The sequence below is a fragment of the Asparagus officinalis genome, chromosome 5, assembly GCF_001876935.1.
Source record: "Asparagus officinalis chromosome 5, Aspof.V1, whole genome shotgun sequence".
In the NCBI taxonomy this organism is placed as follows: domain Eukaryota; kingdom Viridiplantae; phylum Streptophyta; class Magnoliopsida; order Asparagales; family Asparagaceae; genus Asparagus; species Asparagus officinalis.
This window is the reverse complement of record NC_033798.1, coordinates 14,997,672-15,015,734: the sequence shown is the minus strand read 5'-3', so window position 1 is coordinate 15,015,734 and position 18,063 is coordinate 14,997,672. Positions and strand designations below refer to the sequence as shown.

The following is an 18,063-nucleotide window of genomic DNA, read 5'->3' as shown; positions in this document are numbered from 1 at the left end:
CAATGATTGATGGATATATGGAAATGCCTCAAGTATTCGTGAAGATTTTCTTGGGTTAAAACTTCTATCCTAGATTTCCTTTTGCCTCCTTATATATCAAATGCTTTTATAAATTGTCATTTTTATCTTTTTTTATTAATATCTAGTATGATTGTTGCAGTATCCCCCACTAAAAAAATCCTAGCTCCGTTAATGTTTGTAACCATTAACAAGCAAAAAACGTGGTGTGACAATGTTATATAGTGTTGCATTTTAAGCTTATTCATTTGACTTTTAAATTTGTTAAAGTTGAAAAGATTAGTGAATGCACTTGTACCGTAGGCTAATTCAGATGCAAATGGTTACTAGAATCAAGTGATTGAAAATTGGATTGGCATTACAATGTTGTGTACAAAGGATAAACCACTAGAAGAGGTTTTTTCAAAGAGCTTTCACCTTCATTGCTCTCAGATTATGCTTCATGTTCCTCATGTTGCATTGTGTCAAAAGCTTCTTCACAAATTTTCACTAGTGACTATCCTTAACATACACCACCATATGTCATCTCAATTTTAGTCACTTGATTCTGACAACCAACTGCATTTGTATTAGCCTACAAAACAAGTGCATTCACAAATCCTTTCAAGTTATGAATATACAAAAAATTTAGAAACCAAATGAATAATTCTAGGAAAAAATGGGAATGAGGTGGGAGCTACCAAGAGAAGGACAATTTGTAAAGCCTACCCTACTTTTCACATCAAAAGGCGTGGATCTCACAACTCTATCTTTTGATAGCTCATTTTGCTAGTAAACCACCACTCGTAACCACTAATCACATAATTCTAAGGTACAACATTACCACAATGTAATCACTCCACGCTTTTTGCTTGTTAACGGTTACAACTACCAACTTCCTCTCATCATCCCACAAAGCCATATTTCTATTTTATATATCAGCAACACTATTGTAATGATTCTTCTAGAGATCTTTAGTTTATTCTTCACATTAGCTCTGATCAAACTAAGTTGCAATGATGAATTCAATGTATTCATGGCAACTTATCACGCTCGAGGTTTTCAACTACCATCAACTTTCAAACCTTGATCTAATTGGCCATATAAAACATGAGCTAAACCAGAATCTATTTCACGATTCTAAAAAATGTATGATCTCGATTAAGATGCACCAATTTGTTGGTTCCCCTTCTTTCACATCCTAATATATACCAGTGTGAAAAATTCAACATTTAGTCTTAAATATGAGATACATTTTTACATATCAGAGAACAATGAAATTCAACAAAAGAGGTTCGCTTTCAAGTATTAGTAGATATAAACGGTAAAAGATAAACAAAAAACAAAAATTTTTCCATGATTCATAAACAATATTAGCTACACATAACCCGTGACTCACTCCTATCAAACCCATGTCTAAAAGTCATAGATAGCCGGTCATAGACCTTTTAATAGCCACTAAGACCTATTCATAGCAGACCTACATGTTCAAATCCAGCTACATGTTCATAGCAGACCTACATGTTCATAGCCAAGCACATCCAGCTAGCAAACCTACATGTTCAAATCTCGCAGGTCTTCATGTTCATAGCCTCATAGCCTACTATTTTGTCAAGTCTTGTCACAGCCCATTTTTTTTAAATTTCTCAAAGCATGGCCTACATTTTCAAGGCCTACTCCTATCACGTATACTACCCACCTGACCTACTCCTATCACATCGCTGCTTCTGATCGAAAGGGGGCAAGAGCCTAGCCTACATCTTCAAGGTCAAGGTTAATGTCGACGGATCCCACTACCGCTGCATCTGAGGCAAGGTGACTCGCCCTCTCGATAACAACGGGGTCATTCCGGCTAAGTTCAGAAATGATGCCAAAACTTCGACAAGTGATTCATCGGTCAACGCCACTAAGTGACGATCTCGCTCAAATTGGAGCCTCTTTCATCAACTCGGAACAGTCAAGTTCATTTTAATTTTTTTAACTTTATTTTATTTTAGTATAACTGTATATATACCAACCTTATACATATTTTAAATTGGATTTAGTTTTAGTTCTCTATCGAATGGCTAGTAAACTTATTCTATCAGAACTAGAAAAAATTAACAAATTTAATGGCAGTAATTATAACATGTGATATAGAAAAATAGGATATGAGGCTCTGAACATGTCGACTGACGGGATTTGAACATGTAGGTCTGCTAGCCAGATGTGCTTGGCTATGAACATGTAGGTATGCTATAAACATGAGGCTATGAACATGTAGGTCTGCTATGAATAGGTCTATGACCGGCTATGAATAGGTCTAGATGGCTATTAAAAGGTCTATGATCGGCTATCTATGACTTTTAGACATGGGTTTGATATGAGTGGGTCATGGGTTATGTGAATTCGGTTCTAGGCTTCACTTAAAAGCTTGAAAAAAATAGCAGAAAAAGTGCCTCAAATAGCAGACAATAGCGATGTGAAACGAAGAAGGAAAAAAATTTCTCTGATACCAGTCATTGGAAAAGAGAAGAATAGAAGGAACGACGAATTCTCTTTGGGGGGCTCCGATAATGGATAAGAGGGTATCAAGATGTTCGTGTCAAGAAATTATCAGCTAGTTTAGAGTGAATCATAATAATCAGGCCTTGCTTGATATTTCAAGCCTGAAAATCCAATTAATAATTTTAATTCAAAAGAAACACAAAGCAGAAAAAAGTAGGGGAAAAAAAGACGAGTCAAAAAACCTGAAAACTTAAACGGAAACTTAATTTACTAGACTAACCATAATCACTAAAATCTAAGAAGAGATGTGAAACTTACATGAAAACAATAAAATATCTAGCCCTCTCTAAACTGAAATTTTTAATTAGAATTCTTGTTCTAGCTTATTTTTCACTATTAACCACGCACTCTGTAGCCAACCTCAAACATTTGGGATAAAGGCTTTGCTGTTATTGTTGTTGTTGTAACTACCCACTCAATATTATTTAATGAACTCCAACTATAACCTCTTAACCACCACTCAATTACCCAAAATCAAAGTTGTGCATCCTTTACACAAATGAACTATCCCATGGCACATCAACTCATTTTAGTCGGTCGTCCCCACATTTTGAAACCGAATCTAAGGCCAGAATCTACCAATTAAGCACCACCTTGCAATTTGCTCGCTTTAAAGGTTGGGTGTTATCTCTTTCTTCTTCACTCTTTCTTTATTATTTACAAACTACATTAAGGCAAACGAGAATCCAACCCTATTTTGTGCATGTAGTAGTAGGTCACTGATTAGGTTTGTTAATATATTTTATTACTCTTACTTGCAAGCCCAGTACATTATTTTTCTATGGCAAGTCCAGTCCTATTTACATTTAATATCATGTGGTACCTAAGATATTAGACGTAAATAAGTGAAATCCCTATTCGGATCCAGCAAGAACATTAAAAAAAGAACAAAAATTCTAAGAATATAAATTCACTTCTAAGTTTGAATTCCTGATTTTTGAGATTTCTTAAAATTTGCATCTTTTGATTGGTAAGGATATTACACCGGTAATTCTCCAAGACATGCAAGATATACAACACAAGCACAACTTCTCACATATTCAGTCACTTCAACTTTAAGTTTCTGTGTACATTGCGATTAGCGAGGAACTACTTACCTAGTCCTTACATAAGTCAACATCTAATCATAGTTCTTTATCAACTTCGAGAAAATCTATAAATCGAAAGAAAGGTACACCAGTAGTAATTCTTCCTCTACTCATAAGCTAATTGTGTACCTCCTGCTAAATAGCATGGTACCAGAGCATTTGATTCAAAAATCCTCTTCATGGCCTTCTCATGCTTTGAAATGGTTGCCATGTATGATGGAAATTATGATGTCTCAATTAGAAGAAAGAAGCAGGACTAAGGATCAACTTATGATGCGTCCATCAGAAGAAAGAAGCAGGATTAAGGATCGAGAGTCTAGACAGTAAATATCTACTCCTCCCTCATTTAACAAAAAAGGTGGCTGATTTTTGGTAGTCGGTCCCATGTTTGATAGGAAAAGGCTTACATAATTATGATGATGATGACGATGATGATGATGTGGTGGTCCATGATAGAGCAGAACCGAAGAATGCATGAAATAATCTGAGCATTATATTAAGCTATACTTCGCTGTTTATATCAACCTAATTTACTAAAAAAGTTCCTCAAATAACTAGGACTGATCCTACCTCATGGCCACAGAAAACTCGAGTTGGCTTTGGCAACGAACCCAATGTCACGCACAGTGATTCATACATCTGTTCAGCAGTGCCTTCAAAGAACTTCCCACAACCAGCTATGAACTGCAAGTATGAATACACAAAATAATAAGTAATTAAAAGATAGTTGCTTTCGGTAGGGGAAAGAATAAGAATCTACTCACCAATGTGTCTCCAGTAAATACAGCTGGATCTTCTTTCTCGTTGCTCGTCAGAAAATAACTTATATGGCCTTTGGTGTGGCTGATGAATGCATCTCAACCAGATAAGGATCCATTTTAATTGATTATAACAGCAAATAGCAATTGATAAAATTAAGACACCAGTTTCTGCATTAATTCATCAGATGGCTTCATATAGAGTAGGATGGAAAATCATCATACAGATCGTATACTCGAAAGAATACAGATTCAAAAACCTTCACACTTATGTGTACATGCTCAAAATTGAAAGGCTGCAAGAGATGGATATGTAATAGTTATGGAAAGCATTATACAGCACATAGTAACTGTCTTCCATCGATGATGCAGAAAGCATATGACCATTAGTTGACTACTTATGGCATGTCCATTTGAATGTCTCTCCTTTTTCTTTTCATCTAATTTTGACTCCATCTATGGCACACTTATTATTTGAAATATTGCCTTTTCCTCCATCTAACCATTATTATCAATTGGAAGGACTAAGTTAGGAAAGAATTCCATACAAATAACTCTTGCCAAATAAAATCAATACTGCATCAAACAAGAGTCTCAGAAAATATTTATCGCTTTCAAGTTAAAGCTAGTGCTTCCAAAATTTTTAGCATGATTTACAGTATCTGTTATGCTACTTTCAAAGTTCCAAGATTTCCAACTACGTATTTCTTTTATATTCAAAACATAAAAATATAACCCTAACCCTCAAGTGTCATAATTTACAACTTTGTATAGTGGCAAGGCTTCGATATAGTATTTGGGTGCCTAAAATTTACAACTTCGTATAGTGGCAAGGCTTCAATATAGTATTCAGGTGCCTAAATTTAAATTAGATCTTAGATAAAAGACTCCTGCCGTTAGGTTGATATTCTGAGTCCCTGGAATCGTAATATGTTGAAATTACATTTCCAAATTCTTCAAGTCATTTGGAATTGGAGTGAATATTTCAAAAGCCTCAAATGATTAGTCTAACTTAAAGTAACACTTAAACTAAAAGCAATCCTAAAGATTTGGGAATTAATTCAAAAAATTGAGATTTGGGATTCTGAAGTTTAATACAAAGCCTTAAAAAAGGCTAATTTCCAGCCAGAGAAAAGGGGCTCTATGTGAGATTTGGGATCTGGAGTTTAATACAAAGCCTTAAAAAAAGGCTAATTTCCAGCCAGATAAAAGGGGCTAATTATATGAACTTCAAAGTTTTGTGCAACAGCAAGTGTCCTAAGATGGAATTCAATTATAGCATATCGACATTGATCTAATACCCAATTCTCTTTAGGAATTTCTAATTCAGTCCCATAAATAATTATTTATTAATTCAATCTCATTGGTTAACCACCCGAAAGGAAAACACGAAACAAGTAAGATGCAATGGGTAGAGCCTATTTAGAACAGTAAAGTTCAGCTTAATGGATATGAATTATTTTTTTCAAAACTATTGTTCTTTTATGAGTTTGTCTTGTTCTCAATTGATCTCTGGTCCCTCTATTTAGTTTTATTTAGATGAAGAAAGGGGTGTTTGAGGAGGTATTGTAGGCATGCAATGAAGATCTGAACCATGATATTTAATGAGATGGGGTGAGATTAGAATACCATGGTGTATGCAGAGCGAGGATCTTGATATCTGCCCCAAAACTAAGCCTATCCCCATTCTCCAACTTATTTGTGCATCCTTTAACATTATCTATTGAACCGCCATAGACCTTAATTTCTGGCACCAACTGCTTCAGCTTCTCATTTCCACCAGCATGATCCCTATAGAAATCCGTTACTTCAAAATTGAACAAATGCAAATTTTACATGCATAATTTAACTACAATCATAACATTCAATTGTTGTGTGTAATACCCACCCAAAGTTACTCAACCAAAAGCACAGTTAAAAGGAATATGAAGAGTTGAAATTTAGGATTCATAGAGAATCAGAGCTCCAAAAAATAATACCTAGAACTTGTAGAATCCAAACACATACATCTCATTTATGCTAAAGTTGTGCATGATGCAAAGAAAAGTTATCATAGAGGCAGAATCAAATATAAAAACGCTCCACAGAAGCACACGTATTCTTGGTGTTAGGATGCATAGATAACAGCAAACGGCTCGCATCACCATCTTAGATGGGTCGTCAATTGGCCAACTTTAAGCAACCTTTGCATTTCCTGTTGAGATTGCAAGTCTTCAAGTGGGCCCCCGTGGTCACCTATTCTATGGGTGTGTGCCGAAGTCTCAGAATGGACACAATTTTTATTGATGGTATAAGACCCGGACTACATAGCTTATATTAACTTTAAAAGAAGACTTGGAAACTATTCAGTTATTAGCAGTGATATCAACTTTGTGAATATGCACTTGCTTTATAGCGTGTAACGCCCTTGAAAAGCAAGGAAAGCAGTTAATCCATGAATCGCCAAAACGCGTTAAATTTTGAACAAAGTTTGAGATCCAGCACAAACCAGAGTGTGCTCTACTATTTGCAAGGAAAACAACAAACTTCGAAAAAGATGGTCCAAAATAGTTGCTTCCGCATGCACTCATCATGTACAGATAATGATAAGGAATCGAATCACCCACTAACACGGCCCTGTCCACTACGATAGGAGAAAACACCTCTGCGCTCGTTTAGTTGACAGTTTTCCTACTAGGCACTAGGCGAACAGTTTTCCTACTAGGCACTAGGCGAACTGGGACCGACACATTAAGCTCATCAATGACCACCAGCTTCTGTTAAATCTAAGGGGAAAGGAGAGTAAACAACTGCACAAGCTCAGATCCAACGAACAACCCAGCCCCTCATGTATATGATATAACGGCGCTCCTTTTCAACAAATGGAAGCCTTCCAAAATCTTATATAATTTGCAAATTTCCGTTCGAACATGAGAGGAGGCATACCCCCACATTGAACCAAATTATTTTCACAAAAGCCTAATTCCATCACTAAAGCATTTCGTAACCAGTTAGATCCAATAAGTTGGGAAAAGATCGAGGAATCAAAAGTGGGGGAAAGGGGGAGAGGACCAGTGGTGATGAGTGGTGAGAACGAGCTTGAGATCGGCCCCGATCTCGTTCGCCGCCGCGATGATCTTCGCCGGCTCCACGGGGTCCACCACCGCTGCTTCCCTCGTGCTCTCATCCACGATCCTTGAATCACAAAGGTAAACTTAGTAATAAAAAAGAATTTTGAAGGAATTTTTTTTAATGGAGATTAGGGTTTAGAGAGAGAGAGAGAGAGAGAGAGAGAGAGGAGAGGTCGAATCAGTACAAGTAGGCGTAGTTGTCTTCTAAGCAAGGGATGTGGACGATCTTCATCTTCTGCGCTCCCTCTCTCTCTCTCTCGCGATTCTTTTGGGTTTTCTTTGTTCTTCTGGCTGGTTCTTATGGTATCTATCAGTCATGTGCGCTTCGACCGCCCGGCGGCTGTGACACGTGCGCTTCACGTGTCCTGAGGGCGAAGCGGCCAGGCGCCGTCTTTTCTACGCGAGGCTGCTGCGAAGGCTTGACTGAACTTTGTGTAGGACCGACTACATTCGACCTTGGACCCTCCGGCCTCCACTTCTGCGCGGATAAACCCCAGAATCTGAGGATATGCTAGCGGACGTTGACTTAGATTTAAGGACAAATTTTCAAATCCATCCAATTTTGAGACATAATTATAAAAAACGATCTATTTGTAACTTAATTATCAAAATCGACCTAACTTAATTATCAAAATCGACCCAGTTTCAGCCAGTTGGCTGAAACTGGATCGATTTTGATAAAAAAAAGTTACGAAACTTCACGGGACTTGAAGTCAGATAAAGTTTAAACCATCGTTAAGCAAATTGTTATGGGTCATTTAAGTTCACGGGACTTGAAGTCCCGTGAACATTTTATGCAGGCCAAATTTCAAGTTCCTAATGCCCGCCATCAGCGGATCGACGTCCGGCGTCGCTCTCGCTTTGCCCAAGGACGAAGGGGTAGGGCTCACGTCGGAGGCGGGTCGGTGCGAGAGGCTGAGGGTGACTTTCCGACGGCGGAGGCCAGGCGGATGAGCGGGAGCCTGGGAAGAGCTCGCGAACTCGGGGTCAATCCGCCAACATTCGCGTCGTCGCCTGGGTGTTGAACTCGGTGATGCCCAAGACGAAGGGCCAAGGCTCACGTCGAAGGCGGGTCGATCGGAGCGGGAGAGCGACTTCGGCGGCAGAGGCCATGCGGATGAGCGGGGTGCCTGGGAGAGCTTGCGTAACTCGGGGTACCCGCCAAATTCGTCGTCGCCGTCGTCGCCTTGGGTGTTGAACTCGATGAAGGTGTAGGCGTCGCTGGCGGTGGTGTCAGGCTGAGATGCGGTCTCACAGAGGTTTGATTGGGAGTCCAATGCTAGGGCGATGAAATCTAATGCCTGTATAAAATGTTCATGGGACTTCAAGTCCCGTGAACTTAATTGCCCCATGACAATTTGCTTAACGATGGCTTAAACTTCACGGGATAATTAAGTTACAAATAGGTCGTTTTTTATAATTATGTTTCATAAAAGGTTGGTTTTGAAAATTTGTCCTAGGTTTAAACTCTAATGATCAGTAGGACCTGTCTAGCAAAATGCCTGGAACTGGATTAGGATCAATTCTGACCCAGTTTTATACTAAACTAGACTATATTTGGTCCATTGGATGTAGCTTGAAGGAAAAACACCCTGTCCGTTTTTTACTTAAAAACAACTGGGCTTAGATAAACACAAAAAGAATCAAAATGGGGTGAGGACGGACCATGACTCAGTTTTAAGGAATTGTCAAACACTCTTGTAAGTGTTGTCATAATTTTACCGTAACCTTAATCCTAACCAAAAACTTTACAGCACTGGCCTATGTTGCACATCTGGAGGTGCATATGGTGCGGATACAGCTTTGATGTGATGCTTAGCATATCCATATCCGCTTATTGATCACAAATACAGATATGGACATTCCTCAGTACAGTAATGATCCATATCTGCTTAAATCGGATACGTATATAGATATATATATGTAGATATACATGCGGATAAAAAATGAATATGAGAAAACCATGTAATATTGTGTGTGTGTGTGTGTGTGTGTGTGTGTGTGTGTGTGTGTGTATATATATATATATATATATATATATAGTTATTATGATGAAATGTATTCATTGTCTATAAAAAGTTAATATTAGATCACTTGATCATCAAAATTAGTTTTAGATCCATTAATCTAAGTATTAAAATAATTACAGTTATATGATCAACATGTATTTAGATATTTTGGATATGGCTCAGAATATTTCACTATATAACTATATCCTATAGTTATAGATTTTAGTAACCATGTGCATGTTCTAACGGATACGATTATAGATATTTTCACACATAATGGATACAATTGTGCACCCCTACGCATATAACATAGAGCTATCCCAAAATATTATTTTCATTTTATGCTCAACAGAAGCAATCTCTCTAAAGACCAGTTACGTATTGCAAGAGCTTATAATAAATTACATATACAAGAAGTTTATCTATCTAAGTTGCTAAAAATAGTTGTTTGCTAAAAAACAGAAAGCGGTTTCGTGAAATTGTGCTTAAAGATCATCATAATAAGGATGACACAAGTAGGGGTGAGCAATGGGCCGGGTCGGCCTACGAGCCCGCTTGCTCGGCTCTCTTTTGAGCTCGGCTCGACCCAGCGTAGCGATGAGTCCAGATTTGGTCCGCTAGCAATAGGGCGGGCCGCGAGATTGTGTTGGGCTGGGCCTCTAGTAACGCCAAGCCTAGCGAGCAAGCTGGGCCTAATTGTAAACGGGTCGACCTGTTTAACCCAACCCATTGTTGGTCGCATACCCTAAAAGAGATTATCAATTAGGGTAAGTTATACTATATTCCCATGAACTTCTAGTTGCATTTAAACCCCTATGTACTTCAAATTCACACTAAATCCCTAATAACTTTTGTAGAAAACCCATAACATATTTTGATTAAATTACACTATACCCCCAATAATTCTCAAAATAGATTTTAATTTTTTTTTTTTGGGGGGGGGGGGTGGTTCTAATTCATGGGGGTTATCTACAAAACTCGAAAAGTTATTAGGGGTTTTCTACAATTCTAAAAAGTTATTGAGGATTTAGTGTGACTTTGAACGTTCATGGGGTTTTGATGCAAAAAACTTAAACTTCATGGGGTTTAATGTAATTTACCCCCAATTACCTTTATAGCATTTTCAATTGATTTTATTTATTAAATAATAAAGAAAATTCATAAATTCTCAATTTTACACTTAATTATAAATTTATAATACATGTATTGCTAGAGTAGCAAGACAATATTTTTGTAAAATCTATTCGAACAATGCACAACATTTATTCAAAAATTTTAAACCTACATTTTATGATATATTTACTTTATTATATCTTTGTCATTTCTTATCTATTATTTGATGAAGTTATTGTTCATGAGGATAGTTTATTTAAAAACAATCATTATAAACTTTCTAAAAATTATTTCTTATCTACATTTAGAAACTTATTATTTCAGGAAGTTATTTTTATAACCAAATCAATTTTTTTGCCCTTTAATCTCACACAAAAAACAACCCCCAATCCCTAATTATAGAGGCTAAGGGGCTGTTTGGTTCATTTTCATAAAATTATGGAAATAGATTCCCTAAAAAAAACCAAATTCAAAAAATTTTTAGGATATCGAAGGAATCCAAAACTTGTGTTTGATTTGGAATGATAAAGCAAAGAATATCCAAAACTCATGTTTGCTTCATTTCCAAAGAATAAGAAAAGAACCATCATAGAGAGAGAGGAAAAGCTGAGCTGTCAAATACGTCAACTTTGTAGCCCATTTCCAAGCTAAAATATAGGATTTGTGCTGTCCAAAAAAAGGCATTGTTTTCTCTCTTTTTAAGAAACATTTTCTTAAAAAATTTTGAAACAAACCCAACTTTTGGAATCCTATAATGGTCCAAAACCTACTTTTTGTTCCAAAAATATTGGTTTCCTAAAATTTTGGCCCAAACAAACAGCCCCTAAGCCACTTAGCCTCTTAGCCCTGTCTGTTTGAGGGAGATTCCCAAGAGGGAATTCCCCTCAAAACCACAAAAGCCAGTTTTTGTGGCTTTTGGGGGAGATTCTCTCTTGGGAATGTCTCCTAACAGGAGACTTGATGGTGGAAAGGGATTTTTTCCTATTCTTCCATGTTATTTGTATAAAAAGAAGTCTTTAATGAAAAAAATAAAATGTAAAAGAAATTTTCTTGCTTTGTGTGCAATCTAACTTTTATATACCGTCGAGATTCGTGCATATTAAATCCCTGGACCCCAAATTTGACTGTTTCTCTATAAATGCAATCTAAATCCTGTTAGGTTTCATGTTTATGAGCTTACTATCTAATCTAGTTTTGATAGTTAACAAACAATTTCTAATATTGTTTGTCGAGTGTTTGTATTTGCTTGTTAACTATTCTATACAAAGATCCTCCAGTTAGCACTTGGATGGAATTAAACTTAACGACGACATCCTTTGGGGGTTGGAGGAAACCGGAATGAAGTCATTTGCATTTCAAATCAAAGAACACTATTGTGTTTCATCCCGCTACTAAGATCAAGCTCAAACGAAGAATTCTTATATTGGGTATAGTGTTTGTAGTTTAGGAATTTACTTTATGTGTTATACTTAAAAGCTCAAATATTATACACATCCATATTTTCATTTTATAGATTTCAAGTTTAATCAAGTAAATATGAAACAAATAGATATATTTATATACATATACATCCGTTTCATATTTATCATCTTTGTTTTGGAAAATAATGTGTTTATGGATTAAAAACTTGATTACACTATTTTATATCTTTGCACAAGTTTATTACTCTATTAAAAAGTGTTTCAAAACTTGTTTGGATTGATTTCATCAAAATTAAGTTTTGATGATTTCGTATCCTTGAGATTTTGTAAAACAGATGAATTTTTACAAATGAGAAATGATATTTCCAAAATTTCTTCTTTACCATGTTTATTTTTATGTATATAAATATTTCTCCAGGTTTTACTATTTTTAGAGTTGATTTGTTATTTTCTATTTGAAATTACCCTAGAGGAGGGTGAATAGGGTAATGCGACAATAAATGTGCAATTAAAAATAGTCAATGTAACACACCAACCAAATTAAATGCAAAGGCAATAAATTAAGAAAGATTTTAGAGAATAGTTAGCCAATGGTGACATGCGATATGTTCACGAGTTTCAGTCCTCCCACCTACGTCCCCGACCACCTCTCCCTGACGGTAACTTCACTATCACACCCGGTTTGGAAGCCGGAACTTCTTCACAATGATCTCCTCTTGAGATCTTACAATCCACACAAGTGATCTCCTTGATATTAATCTCACTACACAATCACAATGAAAAGGGAAAAACTCTCATAACAATTCTATGACAAGGATCAAGTGAAGAACAAGTAAAGCTCAAGGGTTGTGGAGTATGGATGTGAGAAAAACAAAGGCTTAAGCACAATTGAGGATTAAGAATTGAAAGTTTTGAGCTCAAGAACACTTAGAAAACCAAACTTAAGATTTTTCTCTTGCTTAATTGATTACTAAAGTGAAAAGAGCAATAGGGTGTATATAGAAACCCTAAACAATAGCCTAAAACACAAACAAGTACTAAAATCCTAAAAAATCAGCTGGTAAAAAATAAAAACTAACTATTACAGTAAATCCGGTCGACCAATGGGTCATGTTCGGTCGACCGACTATTTAATCGTTGCAGATTTAACAATATAGAACAGGTTCGGTCGATCGACAATGATGTCCCGGTCGACCGACCCTCAGCCATTGGTTGACTGCGAAAAGTAAATCGGTCGAACAAAGGTGACTGTCTGCAAGGTCATGAAAACAGCTCCTCTGGTCGGTCGACCGATGGGCAAAGCCCGGTCGACCGAAAATATGCATAAACATGAATTTGATATTTAGTTGAAAATCTGACTTTGTAAATTCAAAATAAAATATCAAATAAATTATAAAAATTATAAAACTTTGGGAAATGCTTATAAACATGATTTTGAACATGTTTCAAAAAGAATTTTTGAAAGATCATTTTCCAATAGTAAAAACTACTCATTTTTCAAAATAGTTCAAAAATAATGTTTTTGTGAAAGTGTGTGTATGAACCCAATGAGCTTCAAATGTTATTAAATCAATAACTTGTCTACATTAGCACTAGAGAGAAAGAAAAAGATGCAAATAACTTGTCTACATTAGCACTTGATATTTAGATGAAGCTTCTCTTTTGTATTGTGCTCTTGAAAGTTTTGCTTCACCAACTAGCCTCCGCCTCCATGGATTTTATCGTTGTAACTCTTTGTTCCATCCAATCCTCCAACATTGGCACTAACTTGCTTGATAACTTGTAATCTACACAATATAACTGAACAAGTAATTAGCACCAATAATGGTGTTTGTAAATCATCATCAAAACAAGAGAACTAACAATCTCCCCCTTTTTTGATGATACACACTACCATTATCCAAGAGCATGAGAAAATAAAATTTTAGCTTATAAATAGTTGCTCCTCCTATCTATAAGACTCTCCCCCTATATATGTGCACAAATTGAGAGATTTCTCTCCCCCTTTATCAACATCAAAATAGGGTAAACAAGATAATAAACATGTGCTAAAACCCACAATATACTCCTTTAAGTGTTGGCATACTCGTGTCACATTCCTCAAGTGTTTGGATTTACGACCTCTCACTAGGCATTACTACCAACCCACTCCTCTTGGAATTGACTCCGGTCACTCCCAACCACTCCTCTAAGTACCCTTGTGTGCTTAAACATGTTTAACAATGTAGATTACATGAAATAAAATAGATATGAAATCTATAACTTAAAACCAATAGTAAGCAAAAAGGCATCAAAACAAGTATTTAAAGAACACACATGCCTAATTCATTTCTTATACGGCTAAAAACTTTTTTACTAAGGGGTTTGGTAAAGATGTCCGCTAATTGTGATTTTGCATCAATGTAAACAAGAGAAACATCTTTCCAATCTATATGATCACGCAAGAAGTGATGTCGTACATCTATGTGCTTGGTTCTAGAATGCAAAATAGAGTTTTTTGAAATATTAATCGCATTAGTGTTATCACAAAATATTTTTGTATCATGAAAATATAAATCAAAATCAACCAAATTTTGTTTCATCCATAAAAGTTGTGCGTAACACAAGCCGGCGGCAATGTACTCCGCTTCCGTAGTGGACAAGGCAACATAATTTTATTTCTTGGATGTCAAGAAACATGTGAGTTACCTAAAAATTAACATGTACCACTTGTACTCTTGCGGTCTATCTTACATCTGGCAAAGTCGGCATCACAATAACTATAATAACCACAAAGATCAAAAGAAGTGTTCTTAGGATAAAACAAACCAAGTTCTATAGTGCAATTTATATATTTAATAATTCTTGTAACCGAAATTAGATGAGATTTTCTAGGAGAAGCTTGAAAACGTGCACATGTACAAACACTAAACATAATATCCGGTCTACTAGCGGTAAGATAAAGTAAGCTACCTATCATACATCGATAAAGCTTTTGGCCCACTTTCTCACCACACTCATCCAAGTCCAACTTGATGGTGGTACTCATGGGGGTTAGTGCATGTTTAGAGTTCTTCAATATGAATTTTTTGACCAACTCTCTTGCATATTTGCTTTGATACACGAAAATCTCATCATTTGTTTGTTTGACTTGGAGACCGAGAAAAAATGTAAGCTCTCCCATCATGCTCATCTCAAATTGTTCTTGCATAACTTTAGAAAATTTATCGCACAAAGATTCATTAGTGGTACCAAAAATAATATCATCAACATAAATTTGAACCAAAATAAAATTATTTTTCTTTTTTTAATAAATAGATTATTATCAATTTTTTCTTTTAAAAAACCATTATCAATAAGAAAATTTGAGAGACGAGCATACCAAGCTCTAGAAGCTTGCTTTAACCCATACAAAGCTTTTTGTACCCAATAAACATGATTATGAAAAAGTGGATCAATAAAACTGGGGGGTTGCTCGACATATACCTCTTCTTCAATAAAACCATTCAAAAAGATACTTTTAACATCCATTTGAAACAATTTGAAAATTTTAAAGCTAGCAAAGGCTAAAAACATTCTAATTGACTCCAATCTTGCAACCGGTGTAAAAAATTCATCATAATCAATGCTCTCCTCTTGATTGTAACCTTAGGTAGCTAAATGAGCTTTATTTCTAGTCACTATTGTTAGACCCTAATGTCACTAGGAAAGAACCCTAGAGGGGGGGGGGGGGGGGGTGAATAGGGTCTTATGCTAATCTAATCTGATTTTATGCCAATTAAAACTAATTAACAAATATATCCTAGAAAGTATGATATGCTACAAGATATGTACAAAGATATACAATATAAACAAGGGTAAACAATATGATCATGCAACAATGACGATATAACAATATGCAAGAATAAATACGCCAATGTTAAACCCAAACACAAGGAAATGAACACGGAGTTCGGACCTTCCGTCCTACGTCTCCGTTCCCCACTCCCGGGGAGAATCCACTACACAACCCGGTTTGGAAGCCGGAACTTCTCTAAACACTCGGTTTTCTAGCTAACCGAAAACTCTACACACTCGGTTATCAAGTCAACCGACATCTCTCACAAATCCTCACAAAGTACATACATAAGCTACAACCTCAAGTGTTGGTCCTCACGTATCGACTCCCTCAAGTGCTCGGAATTATCACCTCTCACTAGGCCACCGACGCCACTCCTCTCGGTATCGACTTCGTCTTCACTACACACTTCTCTCGGTGTACAAGTGTATTACAAAGTGAACTTCACAATTAGGCACACAACAAATGATTGTTCTCTAAATAAGGTGAGAACTCAATTAGGCTCAACTCAATGTTAATATCTCTTATAACCCCAAATATATTATGAATGCAAATACAATAAGCTCAAGTGGTGTGTGTAACAATGAGATTAATCAAATCTAAACTCAATATAAAACTGTTAGACCCTAGAGGGGGGGTGATTAGGGTCTTATGCTAATCTAATCCGATTAAATGCCAATTAAAAAAACTAATTAATAAATTATTCTTACAAGAGAGATATTCAATATGTTACAAGCAAGAATAAGCAATATGAACTAAGGTAAATATCCTAATAATGAGATATAGGCAATGTATGTGCAAGGATATATAAACAACACAAGGGTAGATAATCTAAACAAGATAGTGGATGATATAGTAATGAGCAATGCACAATGACGATATAAGATATGAACATAAATGAAAATGAACGCCAAAGCACACTCAAACACAATCAAGTGATCACGGAGTTCGGACCTCTGTCCTACGTCTCCGCTCCCCACTCCCGGGGAGAAATCCACTATCAACCGGGTTTTCTACGTTCACCCGAATAACGTTTACACCTCACAGTATCGGTTTTCAACGCTCACCGATCAACGTCACTCCTCACACTCGGTTTCTAGCTCACCGAAAACCTCACTACACACTCGGTTTCTAGCTCACCGAAAACCTTACAACACTCACAATGTAACAAATATAAATTTGTTCTCTATAATAGATGAGAACACAATGAAAGCACAACTCAAGGTTACAATCTCTCACCACCCAACTATACTATGTATGTAAATACTAAAAGCTCAATGTGGGTGTGTGTAACAATGAGTAAATAAGATCAAATCAAACTAAACAAACTAGCAATAATAAGAATATGAAAACCAATATACTAAAAGCTCAATGTGGGTGTGTGTAACAATGAGTAAATAAGATCAAATCAAACTAAACTCAAGTATGAAATCTAGCTTAAGAACAATGATAATCAATCAAGTATATAAATGTAAAGCTAGAGCTTGAGTTTAGAAAACTTCTCAATTTGATAACAAGAGATGGAGGGATGATAGTTGGAAGCTCAAACTTCAATAGATAATCTCCTCAAGCTCTTGTGGAATTTGATTCACCAAAACAAACTCTCAATTTGCTTAAAAGCTTTTTAAACACACTTAAACCAAACTAAAACCCTTGTTAAAAACTTTATTAAACTTGATTAAAAACTCTCTTGGTTAACTTGAAAAGACATCAGCAATGGGGTATATATACCCACTCAAAGCTCAGCCAAAAACACCCAAAACAAAAGACAGAAAAGCCCCCAGAAATCTGCTCAGGAAATAGCCGTTAGGAGCCAACGGCTCTTTTGTCGGTCGACCGGAAATCTCGTCGGTCGACCGATGGAAAGCATTCGGTCGACCGATGGAAACAAAACAGAAAACTAGCCGTTACTGTGCAACGGCTCTCTGATAAGTCGACTTAGAGTCGACTTATGACATATACAGTTTTTGGCAGATGCTGAAAATTATGCGTATCTGGATTTGTAAAATCAGTTAAAAATAGTAAATCAACTCTAAACATTATGAAATTTTGAGGGATGTTTCTAAACATGTAAATAAACATTTTACAAAAATAATTTCTGAAATATCACTTCTCATTTGTGAGAAATGAATATTTGAATACAGATATTTCAGATTCTAAAAACTGCTGAAACACCCGATTTTCTAAAATCAATTTGACACAG

General features: G+C 36.1%; 1 protein-coding gene across 1 annotated transcript in view; it reads right to left on the bottom strand.

Annotated features, from left to right (window-relative positions):
- The window catches only part of LOC109842672 (hydroxyacylglutathione hydrolase cytoplasmic), a 31,484-nt gene extending 23,493 nt beyond the window's left edge, over nt 1–7,991 (bottom strand). Inside the window, exons 1-5 of the mRNA XM_020411517.1 lie at nt 7,686–7,991; nt 7,442–7,564; nt 6,020–6,181; nt 4,397–4,475; nt 4,203–4,316 (exon numbers count right to left, since the gene is read on the bottom strand). Of these exons, the coding sequence (XP_020267106.1) occupies nt 4,203–4,316; nt 4,397–4,475; nt 6,020–6,181; nt 7,442–7,564; nt 7,686–7,732 (525 nt within the window). The 5' untranslated portion in view covers nt 7,733–7,991. The remainder of the gene's footprint in view (nt 1–4,202; nt 4,317–4,396; nt 4,476–6,019; nt 6,182–7,441; nt 7,565–7,685) is intronic.